The sequence below is a fragment of the Onychomys torridus genome, chromosome X (genome assembly GCF_903995425.1).
Source record: "Onychomys torridus chromosome X, mOncTor1.1, whole genome shotgun sequence".
NCBI lineage: Eukaryota > Metazoa > Chordata > Mammalia > Rodentia > Cricetidae > Onychomys > Onychomys torridus.
The window spans coordinates 20,250,366-20,271,597 of NC_050466.1; the positions used below are offsets into that span (position 1 = coordinate 20,250,366).

The following is a 21,232-nucleotide window of genomic DNA, read 5'->3' on the forward strand; positions in this document are numbered from 1 at the left end:
CCACTTCCGCGCCCAAACTAGCCACACCCAGGAGCACGTATATGTGTGCTGTGGAACATGCGCAGCCTGCTGTAACAATTTTCGCCCGGGAACTGGGAGGTGCTCCACGGTGGGCTCTATCTGGAAGCTCTAGTAATGGAGAGCAAGTACTTCTACTTCGACCTCGACTATTATGGGGTAGGCTTCTATGAGGAAGAAATAAAGACCGAATCTCAGCAGAGGGCAACTTCAGCAGCATCCCGCAGATGCTTCAGAAGAGGTGTAGGAGCCCTGCATGAGCTGGGCGGTAAAGACCACACGAAACCTAAATATGACCACTACTATAACCATGAAATGAACAAAATGCGAGGCAGCCTCAATGAGCCTGGATGGAGAAGTATGGAGGGGCCTGGGAAAGCAGCTGGAGGAGTTTCTCATTGCTCCAGCAAGAAGCATACAAAGCACCACAAGTTCACCTATGGGCAAGTTTGTGAACTGGACAGGGTTTTCCGAGAAACCCAGTATCCTGATGCACTCCGAAGGTATGTACATGCTTTTTAAGGAATCCACTATTTTCCAGGACTTTGGGCTCTTTTACTCTCTCCTGACCTCTGCTTCTTCATTTAAAAAAAAATACTGTCTCCTGAGTATTGAACTCAGAAGCCCGAAAAATGCTAGGCCAATTTTCTTCCCCTGAGTTACATCCCGATTCCATTACTTTGCAGCTTAAGACAGAGTATGATGGAATCGGAATGTAACTTTGCAGCTTAAGACGGAGTATGGGGTTGGGGATTTAGCTCATTGGTAGAGCGCTTGCCTAGCAAGCGCAAGGCCCTGGGTTCAATCCTCAGCTAAAAAAAAAGACAGAGTATGAAGCCAGGAGGTGGTGGCTCACACCTCTAATTCCAGGGAGGCAGAACCAGGAGGATCTCTGTGTGTTTGAGGCTAGCCTGGTCTACAAAGCAAGATCCAGGACAGGCACCAAAAGCTACACAGAGAAACCCTGTCTCAAGAAAACCAACCAAACAAACAAAAACAAAAACTTTGCCCTCTGTTTAGCCCAACCAGTGCTTGAAATTACGAACTTGAAAGCCTGCCCCATCCTCCTCAGTAGCTGAGATCAGTTTGCTGCCTGAGTTGTCCGCCTTACCCCTTGGCCCCGAAACCACACAATCTTCAGCCGAATGGCCTCTGAGGATAAAGGTCAAACTTTCGATGCCGGTTAAAGGTCAAACTTTCCGTGCACTTTTGAAAAAGAGAAAAGAAACAAGCCTCCATAATGCTCGTGGTGGGTGTCTCTTTGATTTCACAGTTTTTGTTGTTTTTTTTTTTTAAAGAAACATAAAAGTCACTGTCAATACCAAGACTAAAGAGCAGAGTATGTAGTTTTCAAAACTCTTTTGGGAAAGCCTTTTCAGAGTGTTTTTATGATGCTAAAACAGAACCTTGTGCTTATTAAACCTTTGTCCCCGACCCTTCCTCTAGACTATTGCATTATTTCGTTTTTTCATCCCTAGTCTGACTGCTTCAGCCACCACACACAAAGGAAATCATGCAAAGCTTGCCCTTTTCACAGTACCATGTTCGTCTCATCATAATGTTCTCAATGCTCATCAGTGTGCTCCTCATGTGGCAGAATTTTTATGTTCTGGAAGCGGAACGTTGCAAAGGCATCTTTGCATATCTATTCTGCTTACTTTTCTCACCACCTGTGAAGGAATGTCTGGATGGGTTCAGTCTACGGCCCATATGAATTGTGCTTTGCTTCTGTGGACAAATACCTCTTTAACTACAAGTTTTAAGTCTTTTGTGGTATATGCCAAGAAACTGAAGTGCTGGGTTTATTAATTCTATGTTTACTTCTTTGAACAGTCAGTGACTCTGGTCCTTTGTGGAAATGCCAAAAACCATCCACAGGAAATCCTATTTCTGGGGAGCTGAGCACATGCCAGATCCCCAAGGATCACAGTGAATATGGGACTAGTGGCAGATGCTGTATCAAAAAATAAAGGAGGTGGTGGCACATACCTTTAATCTCAGCTCTCAGGAGGCAGAGGCAGGCGGATCTCTGTGAGTTTGAGGCCAGCCTAGTCTACAGAACTAGTTTCAGGACAGCCAAGGCTACACAGAGAAACCCTATCTCAAAAAACCAAAAATAAATAAATAAAATGGGAGCTAAAGAGATGGCTCATAGGGTAAGAGTGCTTAAAACACAAGCCTGAAGATGTTTGTTCTCACAACCCATTTAGAAAGCCAGAAGTCCTGATGGGCACCTAAATCCCATCATTCCTCAGCGAAATGGGAGGCAGACACAGGAAAAACCACCACAATGTGGTGAGCCAGAAAGACCTAGTAGGCAGCATAACCTCAGAAACAATAAGAAAATCTCCCACTTAACAAGGTCAAAGAGAAGAGACTCCCAAATTTCCACCCAACTCTACTCGACCTGCCCTTTGGAACACTGTGTTTTCCATGTCTTCGTGTGTGTGTGTGTGTGTGTGTGTGTGTGTGTGTGTGTGTGTGTGTGTAATATTATGCAATATATATATATATATATATATATATATATATATATATATATATGGTAAATATATATATATATATAATGACTGAAATAATTTTTGCAGCAAGATGAGTGACCTACAAGTATGTCTTCCTGGACTTAGACCCATACCCAATATCCACATATGAGAAGCTGCACAGGAGAAAACGAACGAACACTGCTGTAAACAAATACAAATGATATAGTCAATTATCAGTGTATTTCTCGACTCCAGTTCCTTATTAGAATTTTACTTCCAATAGTATGTGTGTGAGCATGACACAACAGCTGAACATGTAGTGGAAAATCTGAGAGAGTCTGTTCTCTCCTTTTGTCCTGTGGGGCCCAGGGATTGAAATCAGGTCTTCAGGGATGTCATTGTGTCCCTTTACCCACTGAGCAATCTCCCTGGCTACACTAGGGAGTTCTTAAAACAACAGTTAGTGTTTTAACAACATGAAGTCACTTCTAAAGAGTCCTATCTGGGAAAAATGATGAAATGAGTATTTGCTGAGGTGGGGGCAGGGATAGCAAGATAACAATGTGGAGAAATCATACAGGTGTACCTTCCTTAACCCCACCTCTGTCTTTTTCTCTCCACAGAAAAGCACTAGCTGAGCTCATTCATGTGGACGAACACAAGGTGAAGGTCAGTAGAGACTCAGCAGGGCACTGCATCTCAGACCTGCTTCGGGACAGGCATGGCCTTGTCTTCCACACCCGGAGCTCCTCTGTCCTTTATGCCTGCTTTATTCGGGCAAACAAGAGTAGAGTCTGTTTGAAAAAGTAGACTCCAGCTAGTGTTTCTTCCCCATTTCTGGAAGTAATGGAATATGTTTTCCCAAAGGAGATCAAAACAAAGAAACTGGGTCTCCCATTCTCTGTGTGAAAGGAATGTGTTTATGTGTGTCTAAATATTTCATATATAGGTATAACTGATGTATGTATGTCATACACACCTGCATATCCCATAATTAATACTGAACTATGTGTGACAAAAAAAGATCTTCTGCATAGTAGTTCTGTCTGGAGTCATGTTGGAACTCAGGATTGCCATGCGAATGCCCATGTGATGGCAAGAAGCATTAGTGGGCATTTTAATTGTTACTTAAATACATGCATATAGCTAAAAGAGTGAATGGATAAATATGGAGCAGGGGATGGCTTGTCTTTATACACAATGAGGAAAATTGTTTAATCAAAGTGAAAAGGATGTGGGATAAGAGCTGAAAAGCCCTTGTGGCTGGCTCTTCTGATTTTCTTTTGTAACATTTAGTAAGATGGCCTGGACAAATGCAGCTCTGAATTTAATTTCCCCAGGTTGATAGCTTGTGTCAACTCTGAGCTATTGCCACAATTCTTTAATTGCAAAGAAGGCAAGGACTGACAGTTTTGAAAGTCTGTCTACAGAATAACCCTGATAGTTTCCATGAGTTAGCATACAGCTGGTTTTCCAAAGGCTTCTGCAGAAGAGTGAGTCTGCTGTTGTGTGTGCTAGGACAATTTGTTTGCTGGTTTATAGTGGTGGTGGGATGGAAACCAAGATTTCCTGAGCTGTGAGCACATCTTCCACCCTGGGTAATACTTGCAGTCTTGAAAAGTGTGTGAGGAATTGTAAAGTCTATTCTTCTGTGAAGGGAAGAATGTCAGTCCCATATAAAGTTGCATATGTTTTCCCACCATAATATTAACTACTCAGTATGATAAACCAGCCTCTATCTTCATCTGATTTCAGGCTTGGTTTAAAAATCAGAGGGCTAAATACAGGAAAAGGCAGACAGAATTACTACTCAGCAGTGACACATCTGATACCCTGAACAACTTTTCCCATAAGATGGATGAAGATTCTGACAGCGCCTCTGATCCTGAGGAACCAAAAGGGTTCCTCTTGTGCCAGCAACATCTTGGCCAATCCTGCTGGTGATGAAAACACTGTCTTGTCCCATATACTAGCAATAAAGATCAGATTTCTCAAAATACTAGTTGCATTTCTCATCTTGTTCCCACAGAATGAAACATTTTGTTCAGCTTCTTGCTAAATGGAGGCCAGAAGAGAAGCCCAAAATTTGGACAATAAATGGCCTCTATTCTTCAGCAGAAAAAGATAAGCGAATATGGTGGCCACACAGCTTTTATATGCAGAATGGGCTTCTATCTTCACTCTGCTGTGGCTTTCTAGGCGACTGTCACCACACTACTTTGGGGATCAGCCATGCAGTCTCCTTGGGCATAGCATCTCTTCCTCATGAAGAACATCCTGGAGAGCAGGAATGTCCACAGAACTAAGAAGCCATGAGGGTGAACCTGACACTGGGAGCAATAGTCATGACAAGGCTTTAAGGCTAAAACTTTGCACACAAAACTCTACAACAACTCCGAGTTGGCGGTGAGGAGCTGAAAGGGTATACACAGAATGGTGGAGGGAATGGGAGAAGGAAGCCAGAGAGGGGTAGGGAAACCTAGTTACTAGTGTCCAGGAAAGAGAAGGATCCCAGAGTAGAAGTGGGAGGTGGGCATCTGTTATATTTCCTGTAGCTTGGCAACAACTACTTGTTCTACAATGGGAGTCAGATTTCTTTTCTTTCTTTCTTTCTTTTTTTCTTTTCTTTTCTTTTTTTTTTTTTTTTTTTGGTTTTTCGAGACAGGGTTTCTCTGTGTAGTTTTGGTGCCTGTCCTGGAACTCACTCTGTCGACCAGGATGGCCTCAAACTCACAGAGATCCACCTGCCTCTGCCTCTCAAGTGCTGGGATTAAAAGCATGTGCCACCACTACCCGGCTTATGGGAATTAGATTTCTATTCATAATTTTTTAAAGTGAGCAATAATTTAATTTATTATAAAATTCATTCAAAATGTACATTAAAACATGCAGATGGTGTTACAGGGTTCAAGACCACCTGGGAAAGACCACCAGACAAAACTTCTTCTAATTTTAAAGATAAAAAAAAATTCACTTGTGGTGGATTCAGGAACCAGAAAATTCACATTCCTACATCCTACTCAAAATTTCTCTGAAATCCACAAAAACCCAAACAAATAACTAAGCCTTACCTTGCCCCTCACAGCTTGTTTATGGCCTGGCCTCAGGCAAGGAAGGAAGCAAACAGCATCAACAACAACAACAACAAAACAACTTTGTGCTGGAGAGATGGCTCACAGGTTAAAAACTGTTCTTCCAGAGGATCTAGATTTGATTCCCCACATCCACATGGCAGCTCATAACTGTAACTCCAGTTCCAGGGGAATGGGCACCCTCACACATACATGCAAGCAAAACACCAATGCACATAAAAAAAAGTAATCATAAAAAAAAACAAGTTTACTTTTAGAAACGTTGCAACAACAACCCACCTTCTGCCCATCTAAGAGCTGCTGCAAAGAGGGAAGACAGGGCTGGAGTGTCTAAAGGCACAAGCCACAGTTGTCTCAGCTCTGCGGATTTTTCTGCTATGTGAGGCATTATCATGTTTTTGGTGTTGTTGTTTTTGCTTTTCTTTTTTGTTTGCTTGTTTTCTGAGCAAACAATGGTTAAGCAAGATTACATAAGCATAATAGGTGTATGGTTAGTATTTTAGGATCACAGTTACACAGTAAGAGGAAAGGGAACAATTTTGGGAAATGAGCCAGGTGGCTGTGGGATCAGTTTCCTCTTTAGATTGCTGTCAAGACTTTAACTGCTGACAGGGCTGACCATAGGGTCATGGTCCAGATAGCCTGTAGTTAACAGTCCATGGGCTAAGAATAAGGTCCTGCTGACTCCTAAGTTTTTTTTTTCCCACACAGTAACTTAGTTTGAAACTTTTGAAATGAAGCTACTTTTTAACCATTACAGTGGTGAATGTTGGCCAAATTTCTAAAAGTTGCTCTCTATTATTTTAATTTTATAGAATGTTGTGCTGAGGTATTTACTGGTTTGTTTTGAACAAATGGAAGGCTGTGTAGACAATGTTAAGAGTTTAGAGTGGAGGACACTCTAGTATCTCAGCAAAGCCCTTCCTCAATGCCCTAGAAATTTCTAGGTATCCCTTCTTCCCTGCCTGCACAAACTCCACGTTAGACATTATTCCTGAATGAAATTGGAGTCTGCCAGGTTTTCATGGTCTTTAATTCTGGGAACTTCAAGAGAGCTTGCAGAGCTTGCTCACTGATCTGGAAGGAATTATGGCTCCCTGGAGCAGGATTTGAGCAGCGCCGAGCCTTGTGAAAGACTACTAAGAACTGTTCCATGTTATTTGAAATGTCAGCTGTGTGCTGAACTGTCTTTCAATTCTTGACTCTGCAGAGTCCTGTGATGATTTGTGTAAATGATCCAAAGTGTCAAGAGCTGCCTTCACCAAAAATCTCTAGGCAGGAAACAGATGAGATACCAAGAGAAAACAAAAAAAATAAAAAATGTGTCTGGGTTAGCTGTGAAATTGTTATCAAAGCTGTAAGATTTTCCCATCTAACACCAGGGCTCCAGTGTGTGTCCTCCAGACACAGCACAGGTTGGAGCAACACTAGTCCATTAGGGCTCCCGCTACCCTCAGAGTGAAGGTAATGCTTACACAACAGGCAGGCTGTTCTCAGGGAAGTCCCTCAGGCCATGTTAAAGGGGCTCCATGCTGGAGAATGTCAGCCTCATTGTCAATCACAGAAATCATTAGCATGGTAGGTGCCAGGATGGTCCTCTAAGGCTTCTCCATGCCCATCATAAAAATGTCCTGACTCCTATGCGGTACATGCATGAACATTACTCTCTTCCAGTTTTCCCTTGTTGTGGCTTCTTGATGTGAAGCCATGCCCGAACTGAACGGTGGAAAGGAATGGGTTTAACCTATGATCTAGTTAATGTGATTATGGAAAAAAAAACAAATAAGCAATTCACTGAGACTAGAATTTGTAGAGTGAGTGCAGGTGATGCTTTCTCATTGCTCAATCATATTATGGGGTTTTGTTCAGGTATAGATGTTTTTCTATGGTGTGGGTTACATCCAGAAAGCCATGGGCAACTAGAACATTTAGAATGTGACACCACATGCCTTATCCATTTCATCCATAGTGAGCATCAGCTGTGTGTCATGGCAGACAATCAGCTAAGTCCATTTTCTCTTCTCAAATTTAGTGTTTTTGTCAGCTTCTTCCAGAATTAGATGAGCAGTACTAAGACCTTAATTACATCTCAGAGTCTTATCAGAGGATGAAATAAACTCTGCTTTCTGACATCTGACAATGAACTGTGCATCTGCCCCTTACAACTCCTCTCTAATCCTATATTATTCTTGTTCAGGAGACTGCAAGTCTCAAATGTGGTCCTAATGTGCTGTTATATGCATGGGGAAAGGCTATCTTGCAAAGCCCACCTTCAGGATAAAGTCAATAATGAGTAAAAAGGCACCCATGAGCTGTTCAGACAGCAGGGGAACTTCAAGCCTATAAGGTTGCCTAAGGGTACCTTAACCAGACACCTATAGCATACCAGACTCTCACCTGCTGCTTCTACTCTAGGCCATTTAACTTCTCGGGGTCATTAGTAATGACCAGGTAACCTTCCCATCCCTGAGTTTCTGGTTCCTCATTTAGCTCTGGACAGATCTGTTGTTTTGTGCTGGATGTTTGCTTCTTAGGCACACACAACAACTGCTGCTGCCAGTACCCGATGCTCTTGTTCATGGCCTCCTGATTCTGCTCACATCCCCTTCCCCCAAGAGCCTCTTCACAGACAGCATGTGGGGAATCAGTAGGCTAAGACACTGGTCACACAAATCCCAGCAGAGCTCCTGACAGGCCCCTGGGAGGCTGCAGCAGACTGTGAAGCCAGGACAGTACTGCCCATGAAAGCTGCTCAGGCAGAGACTTCCCTCACTGCCAGGAAGGGAGTGACCACTATGTGTTCCAGCCCCTCACCTGCTCTGTGCTGCCTTCTGTAGAAATTGTAATAAAACAGCCTTTCTGTGGAGGGCACAAGGAGTAAATGGATAATTCTGTACTTTATTGCTAATGTAAGTGGGGAAAGATAGGGATGTCCTGGCCAGCATGGATGTCAAAGTCCTGCTGAGACCAGACGAGCCCATCCCCCACTTGTTCCTGGAGAATGATGATATTCTTGGACTCCACCAAAGTCTTCATGGCGAGGTCTTCCTTGGTAGGAGGGGGATGTGTGTTTGTCATTATTGCCCTCTGATTCTTCCTAAGTTTAGCTCTCTTGTTGTTAAACCAATCCTGAAATCAAAGGGAGAGAGGATTAGATTAACATATTTAGCAGTTGCTGCTGTGATGGGTAAACACATCATGGAGTATCATTTGCCCCCATGAATCTCTTTTGAACCCACCATGCCGTTTTTAGGTGCTCACATGCTTTGCATGGCTGTAGCTAACAGTCGTGTATGGGCAAGAACTTGCCTACAGTTTCTTAATTCCTGTTTTGCATGCCACCAGCAGAAAAGCAAAGCAAAGTATCACATAGCACATAATACCACACCCTTTATTCTCCACAACTTTACCCAATTAGAGCCATGTGCCAAGCTCTCTGTGCATAGGCTTACAGTCATTTTTTTTTTTTTTACATTTCCATTAGACACAGTCTCATGCATCCCAAGGTAATCATGAACTTCCTTTGCAGCCAAGAACCAACTCTTCCACCCTAGTGGGAATTTGAGGCAATGTTTGTCCTGGACACAAGATATAATAATACAAGAAACTTACATTTAGAACTGCTACTGTCTGGATCACTTTTACAAAACCTTCTCAAAGAAATGAAGAAATTCACCCTCTTGGACTTGAAGCTCTCTTTCCACATTTGTCTTATGTAATATGGAAAGTCCTTAATTTATGAAAGAGCAATTATTCCATTTCCCTCATAGTTTTTCATTCATTATTTCTTTTACCAAGTGCACACATGATCTTTTGCTACCCAGATACTCCCTACAACTACGTGATCATTTCCAAGTCACCCTGAGATTCAAAATGATGCCCAACAGAAGACCCCTGTGAAATACTCCTGTGTGTCACAAGGAGTCAAATGTTAATTATGGCTAATATATATGTATATACATTCATATATGTGAAAATATATATGCTACACACATAATATACATACATACACACACACACATATATATATATATATATATATATATATATATATATATATATATATATATATATATATATATATATATATGAGAGAGAGGTGAAGACGCTGTTTATTTTGGTTTGCTTTTACTTTAGGAACACATGTGACTGCCAGTCAAGGGGTAGAAACACCAGCTGAAGTTTCCCTTTTCCATTTTCCATTTGCCAAGGTCATTTAGTCCAAATCTTATTTACCAACATAAAACACACAGGGAAAAAATACAGCAATTGCACATGCCTGAGGCAGGTCTGAGATCAGCACTGTGGTAAACTAATACATCAACTGACTGACCTTCACTTTCTGTTCATCCACGTTTATGAGCTCTGCTAGCTCTTTTCTGTGGAGAGAAAAAAATGACAAGCATTGAATATCCCATAGTAGGCAGGGAATCAACTGCAGTTAGTATATGCCATGTATACTTTAAAATTTAATACCTCTCTCTCCATAGTTATTCTTACTTCTTTTGCAGCCTGCCTCCAGGAGGCCCTTCTCTCACCCCACCCCAATCCCTTAGGGACTCAGGCTCTTGGTGCTGACCCAGAATTCCTCCACTTCTCTCCCACTGCCCCTCTCATCCTTTCTTTCTAGCCCAGCTCCATTCCATTGTGACTCCTCACCAACCTGCACAACAACTCTACCAAGGACCCCAAGCCACCATACTTGGATGAGGCAAAGCTACCTCACAACTAGCCTTACAGCAGCTAGAACCAAAGGACCCACCCAAAAAAGATGACACCAGATGTCTACACCAAGGAACACCCCAAACATTGTAACTTCAGATGCCTAGGTCCCAGCACCAAAGCACAAACATGAATCAATACAATATGCTTCCTTAAGAAGTCAACAACTCTATTGTGTTAGGCTGTAATAAAAGTAATTTAGCTGACACACAAGACAAGGACTTAAAAGACACTGATTATTAATATGTTCAAAGACTTTAGAGAAGACACAAATAAATATCTTAAAGACCATGAAAACACAAACAGTTGAGTGAAATAGTGAAAGCAATTCAAGACATGAAAGTAGAATTTAACAAAGAAATAGAATCACCAAAGAAAACCCAAAATGAAATAAAAAGGAAAATGAAAAACTCAGGATGCCAAACAAAAAACTCATATCTAAGCCTCAGCAACAGATTAAAAGACACAAAAGACAGAATTTCAGGTCTTGAAGACAAGGTAGAAGAAATGGATATCTTAGTAAAAGAAAATGTTAAATATTAAAAAGAAAAATCCACGCATAAATAACCCAGGAAATCTGGGACAATATTAAAACACCACAATTATGAATAATAGGTATAGAGAAGGAAAAAAAGCCTAGTTCAAAGACGCCAAAAATATTTTCAACAAAACCATAAAAGAAAACGTACCCACTCTAAAGAAAGTGAAGCTTCTCAAGGTACAAGAAGCATACAGAACACCAAATAGCTTGGACAAGAAAAGGAAATACCCTTGCCACATAATAATCAAAACACTAAACATATAGAACAAAAAGAATACTAAAAGCTGCAAGAGAAAAGGACCAAGACACATGTAAAGGCAGGTCAATTAGAATAGCACTTAACTTTTCTATAGAGAGTCTGAAAGCCAGAAGGGATTGTATAGATGTTCTAGAAACTCTAAGAGATCACAGATGTCAGATCAGGCTATTAGACTTAGCAAAACTACTAATCACAGCTGACAGAAAGAAAAAATATTTCAAGATTAAAAACAAATTTAGGCAATTTCTGCCCACCAATCCAGCTCTATAGAAGGCACTAGAAGGAAACTTCAGGCTGAAGAGAGTGTTAACTATGCTCAAGAGGACACAAAGAATAAATAATCTCAGAATAGTTAATCAAAAGAGGGGAAATCCTACACCACAACAAAATAACAGGAATCAATAAACACAAATCATTAATAACTATCTATACTAATGATCTATACTCTTCCACCCCCCTCAAAAAAACACAAACTAACAGATTTGATAAGAAAATGGGATCCATATTTCTGCTTCATTCAAGAAACACAGCTCACCACCAAGAACAGATGTTACCTTAGGGTAAAGGGATGGGAAATGTTATTCTAAGCAAATGGAACTAAGATGCAAGCAAGTGTAGCTATTTTAATATCTGATAAAACAGACTTCAAAACAAAACTAATCAGAAGAGATGGGAAAGAACACTATATAGTCATTAAAGAAAAATCCACCAAGAGAAAAAATTACAATTCTGGACATATATGCACCAAACACAAGGGCTTCCCAGTTCATAAAAAAAATAGCTACAATCACATATTAACATAGTGATAGTGAGCGATTTCAATATCCACTCTCACCAATAGACAGGTCATCTAGACACAAACTAAACAGAAACTTCTAACTAACAACATACCACTAATTTAATAAACCAGAATAGTCCCTAACAATAGTCTAAAACAATCATCTTTATCCCCACAGATAAGTGTAGTCTTCTCCCTTCATTAAGGAAGCTTCTCTTTTCAACAGACAGAGACCACTAACAGAAAACCACAACCAATCAATATGCAGAGTTGTGGAGCCTAGTCCCAAAGATACATCTACAAAACATTCCAACACCTAAGGCAAGCTGAACAAGGATGACACCAATGAATATCCCAAACTAGAGGGAAAGAAGCCCATGAGGCTTCAACCATACACAAAGAACTATAGGCAAATGAAGAAGGCTAGAAATGGGAGAGGTGGCCTTCCCCAGGAAAGAGCATTCTAATTGGCTATCTAAGTTCAAAGCCCCAAAAACATACATACAGGTGGCATTATAGTGACTGAACAGTTCTATTTAGGAATATATATGTACACACACACACACACACAAATGTATAAATGCACAAACAATTTGATTTTTTTAAAGAGGCCATGTATTTGAAGGAGAATGGGAAGGGGTATATGGAAGGGTTTGGAGGGAGGAAATGAAAGGGATAAATGTTGTAATTAAACTATAATCTCAAAAATTAAAAAAAAAAACTAAAAATTTAAAAGAAAAAAAATGTCACAAATCATGTGGACCTAACAGAGAACTCTACCCAAACACTAAAGAATATAGTTTCTTTGCAGTATCTCGTGGAGCTTTCTCAAAAATAGAGAAAATATTGAGATGTTGTGTCTCACCAGCACACAAAGCAAGTCTTACTAGATATAAGAAATTTGAAATAACATCTTGCATCCTATCTGACCACTAAGGATTAAAGCTGGATATCAACAATAGAAGCGGCATAAATTATATGGAATCATGAAAACTGAACAACTCACCACTGAACGAAAATTTGGTCAAGACAGAAATCAAGATGGAATTTAAAAACTTAGAATTGAATGAAAATGAAAACACAAACTACCCAGACTTCTAGGACACAATGAGGCAAGTTAATAGTACTAGGTGCCTGTGTAAAAAATGGAGAACTCCCATATTAATAACTTCATGACACACTTGAAAGCTCTAGAAAAATAAGAAGTAATACCCCACAAGACTAGACACAAAGAAATAAACTCAGGACTGAAATCAATGCAATAGAAAAAAAAAACTTACAAAGAGTCAGTGTAACAAAGAGTTGGTTCATTGTAAAAAAATCAATAAAATCAACAAATCTTTGGCTAAATTAACCAAATGACAAAGGAAGAAGATCCAAATTAATAAAATTAGAGTTGAAAAGGGAGGAACTACAATAGACTTTAAGGAAATCAGAGAATCATAAAAACATTTTAAAATCTGTATTCCATCAAACTAGAAAAACCTTAAAGAGAATAAATTTCTTATATATACAACCTATCAAATTTAAATCAAGATGAAATAACAGTTTAAATTTCTGGTGAAATAGAAGCAGTAATTTTAAATCTCCCTACCAAAAAAATCTCAGTGCCAGATGGATTCAGTCCAGAATTCTACCAGGCCTTCAAAAGAGAACTAACACCAACCCTCCTCAAATTATCCTGCAAATAGAAACTGAAAGAACATTTTCTAATTCTTTTTATGAATCCACTATTATCTTAATAGCAAAACCACACAAAGAACTAGCAAAAATAGAAAATCATAGTCCAATATCCTTTATGAACATACATGTAAAAATTCTCAATAAAATGTTTGCAAACTGAATCCAAGAACACATCAAAAAAATTATCTACTGTGATCATGTTGACTTCATCCCAGAGATGCAGGGATGGTTCAATATACATGAATAAATAAACATAATCCACCACATAAACAGACTAAAAGACAAAAAGAATAATTTCATTAGACACAGAAAAAGCCTTGATAAGACCCAACATCTCTTTATGATAAAAGTCCTGGAGAGACCAAGGACACAAGAGACATACCTCAACATGATAAAGGCAATATACAGCAAGCCAATAGCTGACATCAAAATAAATGGAGAGAAACTCAAAGTATTTCCACTAAAATCAGGAACAAGGCAAGGCTATCCATGCTCTCCATATCTATTCAAAATAGCACTTCAAGTCTTAGCTAGAGCAATAAGACAACTGAAGGAGATCAAGGGGATACAACTTGGAAAGGAAGAAGACAAAGCATTCTTTATTTGCAGGTGATATGATAGAATACATAAAAGACTCGAAAAACTCCACCAGGAAACTTCTATACCTGATAAAGACTTTCAGCAAGTAGCAGGATACAAAATCAACACATAAAAATCAGTAGCCTTGCAATATCCAAATGACACAATACTATAAAAGAAATCAGGGAAATAGCACCTTCTACAAAGCCCCAAAAATACAAAATATTTTAGAAAACTCTTACCAAACAAGTGAAAAACTTATATAATAAAAATGTTAAGACACTGAAGAAAGAAATGAAATACACCAGAAGATGAAAAGAACTCCTATACTCATAGACTGATAGAATTAATATTATGAAAACAGTCATAGATTTAATGCAATGCCCATCAAGATTCCAATATGGTTCCTCATAGAAATTTTTAAAAATCTTAAATCCACATAAAAATACAGAAAACCCAGGATAGCATAATAATCCTCAATAATAAAAGAATGGCTGGAAGTATTGCCATCAAAGATCTCAAGTAGGGTTACAGAGCTACACCAATAAAAAAAACAGCATGGTATTGGCATAAAAACAGACAGGTTTACCAATGGAATAGAATTGAAGACCAAGACATAAATACACACACACACACACACACACACACACACACACACACACACACACACACAAACAAACACACAATTTAAAAAGAAACCAGAATTACACACTGGAAAAATGGCAGCATCTTCAACAAATGGTGCTGTTAAAATTGGATGACTGCATGTAGAAGAATGCAAATAGAAGCATATCTATCACCCTGCACAAAACCCAAGTCCAGGTGGAACAAAGACCTCAACATAAAATCAGTTACACTGAACCTGATAGAAGAGAAAGTAGGGAACAGCCTTGAACATACTGACACAGGAAAAGACTTTCTGAACAGGATATGGATAGCACAGGCCATAAGACTAAAAGGTAATAAATGGGACCTCAAGAAACTGAAAAGCTTCTGTGTGGCAAAAGACACCATCATCACCACAACACTCCAGGGCAGGTCCCATGTCTAGGAGTAGTTTTTTTTGTTTGTTTGTGTGTGTGTGTGTGTGTGTGTGTGTGTGTGTGTGTGTGTGTGTACCTTTTGCTTTGTTTTGTTATTTTTTGTCTTGTTTTCTTTTTTTAAGTTTGTTTGCTTTGATTTAGGTTTTGGTTTTGTTGTTGTTGTTGTTTTCCTGTTTTGTTTTGTCTTCTTCTTTTACGAAAGAGAAAGTTCATGAAATTGAATGGATAGGGAGGATATTGGAACAGTTGGAAGAGAGGAAGACTATGATTAAAATATATTGTATGAAAAGTGCTGGGATATGTCTTTCTGTATGCTGTGAATATATGTTGTTCGCATAAATAAATAAACTGCTTTGGCCTATGGCAAGACGGCTTAGAGGCAGGCAGGAAATCCAAAGAGAGAGACAGGAAAGAGAAAGGCAGAGTCTGGAGAGATGCCAGCCTGTCGCCCAAGGAGCAACATGCCAGACGACCGGTAAAGCCATGGAACATGTGTCAAAACATAGATTATTAGAAGTGGGTTAATTTAAGATATAAGAGCTAGCTAGCAAGAGGCCTGCCATAGGCCATACAGTTTGTAAATAATATTAAGCCTCTAAGTGATTATTTTATAAGTGGCTGCTGGACCATGGGACCAGGCAGGACTGAAGAAAACTTATGGCTACATTTGGCTACCCAAAGTGTTTTCTTAAGTTTCCACCTAAAACCTGGGAAAACTTAATAAGAGATTCTCAAGCAGAGTCCAAAACAGCTTCCTACTTCATATCTCATGTGGGCCGAGATATAGGGACACCAAGGTACAGAGATGTCATAGTATCTGGGCTTGAGCACAGCATGATAGATTCCTGCTTCGGTACACAGTGGCATATCCAAGCTGCACAACACGCTGCATGATGGTTTTAACCTTTACTCATACAGACAAAAAAAGGGTTTATGAGCCAGCTGCATGCTATCTGATAGCAGCATGGACCCCAGAGTTAGCGAGGTAAGTGTGTCTCTCCTGGGTATCTCCTCCATGTTGGGAAGCTGAAGTGAGCAGAGTCAACAGCCAAGGATGCTGCTTTTTGTCCTAGCCACACAGTTTAACAATTTAACATGTCTTCTGGTCAGAGAAGGATTATAAATACATAAAAGACAGATTCAGATGGAATAAACCTCTAAACAGTTTACAATGTGTGTAAAAATGTACATAGGCTTGGAAGAGAGAGGAAAAGGAGAATAGACAGTTATGTAAAGAAATAGAAAATTTAAAAAATAAAATCTTTAAAGAGACAGTAAAAGCAATATAAAAATTAAGCCACATAAAGATGGAAATTACACAAAGAGTCTGGATTATATTGTCTTTGGGATTTTTTAACTGCAGAAAGACATTTGATTGTAAGGCTGTTGAGTTAAACCAATATATATATTTTAAAGGTATCTTGACTTCAAATTTTGTGTCTAAGGATAGGTTGCTTTGGAAAAGAGGTTCTGCTTTTGTTTCCACAGAAGATGAGAACCTGTGAATTGCTTCAAAGCTAATATGGTTTGATCAACCAAGACAACCTGAAAGGGCAATATAGCCTCACAGACTAGTACAGTCAAGATTTAACTATAATTCTTAATTTTCTTAGGATCCCCATAAGATTACCAGTGTCCCCAATCAGCATTGGAAGTAGTATGAGAAGCTATGCCCAAAATATTGTTTATAAATGTTTATTTTTATTTAAAGGAGGTTGATTATCAATGCAATCTCTTTCTAAAGAAGAAAAGGGGATATAGATATGATAGGACGAAAGGATACATTATTGAAGCTACTTTTAAAGAGCAACAACTTATTTGAAATGTTTTACATTGCTATGGATTTTAGTTTATTGATAAAAATTTAAAGTTAATTTTGCTATACTGCATGTGCATTTCTACTCTTGTTTAGGGTATTATGCTTATGCAGCTCATTTAAAATGTAATATATGTAATTAAAAAGTACAAATTAATAGTCATCTATAATAGTCAAACTTACAGTCATATTAATTATGTTTTCTAGATATGCAGAGATACATTTCAGATAGATAGATAATATTCAAAGACTCAAAAGACCTCCTGAATCTGGCATTTAAAAACTTAGACTTTCTGGACAATGAGATACATCTGCTCCTGGCAGCATCAATTTACTTCCAAGAAGATGATGGGCATCAAAGAAATTCCACATGGAATTTGCATCCCTTATGCTAAAAGTTAGCTATTTGGGCAAGAAACTGTTCTTGCCTGGACTGCTTGACAAAATGTTGTATCAGCTGAACATACAGGACTCATGGAAAAATGACCACTAAATTTTGCCAAAACAAGGCAAGATGATCTTTTAGTTTCCTCCTTCACAGAGGAGACTGCCAGACATTCTGCAGGACACAGGGAGAAGCAACTGAGAGACTCTAGGCCTGTAGGCTAAAGAATGGATGCCCCAACATTGCAGAGGTACTTTGAGAGACTATCCAGGTAGCCAGCTGTCTCTGTCATTTACAGAATTTTGGAAGCTGCTTACAAAGCACTTCCTGTTTACTTAGGTAATATTATATCCTTCTAGGGTCTTTGATGTAGTTGAAGACTAGAGAGTTATAATTATAATTTTCCTTGGTTGTGATAAAAGATAAATTAAATATTAAAATTTTGACTCACAGAAATAAGATAGATGATAGAGTATTTTCTTTTTTGATAGAGCATTTTCTTTAATTTTGCCAAATACAAATAGACTAGATACTGTAACTGTAATTCTTGCTTGATAACTGTTTGCTATATATTAAAGATAAAACTGTTTATTTACTATATTAAAGATAAAACCTTCCTTTTTGATTATATATAAAAGAGGAAGTGTTGGAGAATGTCTTTTTATATGCTGAATATATGCTGCTCTCATTGGTTCATAAATTAGCTTCTTTGGCCTATAGCAAGGCAGCCTAGAGGCAGGTGGGAAATCCAAGAAGAGAGATGGGAAAGACAAAGGCAGAGTCCGGAGAGATACCAGCCTGCCACCTAAGGAGCAACATGCCAACAGACTGGTAAAGCCATAGAACACATGGCTAAATATACATTATTAGAAATGGGTTAATTTAAGATATAAGAGCTAGCTAGCAAGAGGCTTGACATAGGCCATACAGTTTGTAATAATATTAAACCTCTAAGTGATTATTTTATAAGCAGCTTTAGGACCACTGGCTGGGAACGGAGAAAACCTATGGCTACAGAAAAGTAATTTTCATAAAAATTTTAAAAATTACTATCTCCCTCACACCTCTACAAGTAGACTTTTCAATAATCCTTAGAAGGAGCTTTATTTAGACGTGGTTTGAAGGGAAATGGAGGCGTGGTGGATCTGGTGGAGAGGGGAGGTGTGTGTGGACGTATGAGAGGAGTGGAGGGAGGGGAAACTGTGATAGTGATGTAATGTATGAGAGAGAGAAAAAAAGAAGTGATTTTTACCTTGTCTGAAAATTAAAGGCTGCTTTTACTGCTGTGTGGTCTAGCATTATTAATGTACTCTTAAAGAAACAAATGCCTAAATCTGCCACATACAAATTACACATATTTTTATGGCATTAGGAATTGTACTTTAGACCCCTACCACTGAGTTGTATGTTTTTATATTTATATTTGTATTTATATTTTTTCAGTCTTATTTTGAGACTGAATCACACTAAGCTGCTCATGCTAGCCTTGAGCATCCTCCTGAGCCCTGATAAACCTGGAAGTTTCCATCTTCTTGGATCTGCCTTTCGTGTGGCTGAGGTTATAGACCTGTGCCACTAGGTACAACTAACTACACAAACTGATTGCCAGAATGGTATAATGTTATAGGGGCATGGAAGTCTTCATTCTCTGGACATTTGATCTCTGAAAAATTTTATGTACAAAAAGCAGGCCCCACACAGGCAATACACATAAAATAGATAAATTTGAATGTTTAATAAATTTTAACGTTTCTGTGTATTGAAAGAAATGATCCTGAGAAGAAAGCATTATGCAATCAGGCAGCATATTTGAACATTGGTAACTCACTTCAAAACACACCCACACTTAGACAGGAGAAGAAGACATTTTTTTTTCCAAGACAGGGTTTCTCTGTGTAGTTATGGTGCCTGTCCTGGATCTCACTCTCTAGCTCGGGCTAGACTTCAACTCACAGAGACCTGCCTGGCTCTGCCCCCGAATGCTGAGATTAAAGGCCTGTACCACCACTGCCCTGCTGAAGACGACCTTCTTAAAGACATTTGACCATGAAAATACGTCATGATTGGTTCAAGGTCAGCCTGCACAACTCAGACCCCGCTTTAACAAAACTAAAAAAGATGTCGTGTTCGCTTATAGGGCTCTGGTGGCACCCACAATGCAGCTCATTCAAGGAGTCCGAGACTCCTTTGCAAAAGCCGCCACTGCCTGCTGCTGTGTAGGTCACCCCTTTGCTCAGGTTCAATGGCTTTTTCTTCCTCAGAGTGAGATCATGGCCTGAGCTGGCTAGAGGGCGCACTCCTGTGGCGCCCACCGAGGCTCTTTGCCCTGAAGCTCCTCGAGGAGCTTCTACCTCAGGGGTAAATCTATACTTAGTGTGAGTGAGTCTATATGCTGAATCTCAAAAACATTAAAAACCTTTAACAAGAGTGAGGAGAGGTCAGAGGAGGGGGAAAGGAGCCCCAAGACCTGAAGGACAGACCTGGTACACACCTTCTGAGGGCATCTGGGTAGTGAGTTTCTTCGAAGACTGCCCGCAGTTCCCATAGCTGTCCAGGCGTGAATCTATATGGTCTCTGACGAATCCTGAATGATGGCTGTTCATCTTCCAGAGTCCTGGCCACCTCCAGTTCTTCTTGCTCAGTGTCTTGACGGTCGTTTATGTCACAGCCCTGGTAGCTGTGGTTGTCTACAGAGCTCTGGAGGCCCTCAAAGTATGGCTTATTCAGGGTGTCTATGACTCCACTGTCAAAGCTGCCACTGTTCGCTGCACAGATCACCCTTTTTTCAGATTCAGTCGTTACTTCTTCCTCATAGAAGCTCACGCCATAATAGTCGTAGTCGAAGTAGAAGTACTTGCGTGCCATGACCTGAGCTCGTCAGATGGCGCACCCTTGTGGCTTCCGCAGATGTGCGCCTTGAAGCCCCCTGAGGAGCTTTCTGGATTCCCCAGGCTTTAATTGCTACCCCAGGCTGCACACGTCCCTCTATGCATGCACACGTGCCCCTCTCCACCGCTGCTATTGGCTTTCAACTTACAACCCAAGAGGTGGAGTGTGGGCACAAACTTGTGTATGGAGCCACCCCATGGAATAACAACACTTGCCATAAGCAGTGTGGCAAAAAAAAATATATATATATATAATAAAAAAAAAATTTTAAAAAGCTGCTTGAAGCAGAATGCTAAATTTCTGACTCATTTGAGAAACCGACCAATAGTTGATCCTTAGATGAGGAGTTTCCTTTGGCCTAAGAGAGGATCTTGACGATGCCTGAGAATGCACTTTAAGGTGATTGAAAGATGGAGACAGGATATCAATAAAAATAAGATAATTAGGGCTGGAGAGATGGCTCAGAGGTTAAGAGCACCAACTGCTCTTCCAGAGGTCCTGAGTTCAATTCCCAGCACCCGCATGGTGGCTCACAACCATCTGTAATGAGATCTGGTGCCCTCTTCTGTATACATAATAAATAAATATATCTTTTTAAAAAAGATAATTAAACTATCATATTAGTATATAATTTCTGATTTTTCTGATATGGTCCTAAATAAACCTTCATCTTTTTGTACTATTATTTGAAGCATCATTTTCATTGTTGGAAATTATGAAATCAAAATAATGATCAACTCTGAAAAATATTGGCTGATTCATTACATCCTAGAAAATCAAATTAGACCATGATTTAATTCTGTGGGGGAAAAAAGGAAGCACATGTGTGTAACTATGAAGATTTGTTTTTAATTTTAACAATAGTACAATCATATATATTTTTGTACATGTTGTGGAGTATCCAACAGAGAAAACTGCTTGGACAGGAGTTTAAGAATTTGGGA

General features: G+C 39.4%; 2 protein-coding genes across 2 annotated transcripts; one reads left to right on the plus strand and one right to left on the minus strand.

Annotated features, from left to right (window-relative positions):
* The first annotated feature begins 135 nt into the window (after positions 1 to 135).
* Positions 136 to 4,445, plus strand: LOC118573644 (rhox homeobox family member 1-like). The gene is made up of 3 exons (XM_036173923.1): positions 136 to 521; positions 3,125 to 3,170; positions 4,257 to 4,445. The coding sequence occupies exons 1-3, from the start codon at positions 136 to 138 to the stop codon at positions 4,443 to 4,445; spliced, it is 621 nt and encodes a 206-aa protein (XP_036029816.1).
* Positions 4,446 to 8,497: 4,052 nt separating this feature from the next.
* On the minus strand, positions 8,498 to 20,264 carry LOC118574033 (paired mesoderm homeobox protein 1-like). Its single transcript, XM_036174630.1, has 3 exons — positions 19,891 to 20,264; positions 9,927 to 9,972; positions 8,498 to 8,722 (listed from the first exon to the last, which is right to left on the minus strand). The coding sequence occupies exons 1-3, from the start codon at positions 20,262 to 20,264 to the stop codon at positions 8,498 to 8,500; spliced, it is 645 nt and encodes a 214-aa protein (XP_036030523.1).
* Positions 20,265 to 21,232: the final 968 nt, after the last annotated feature.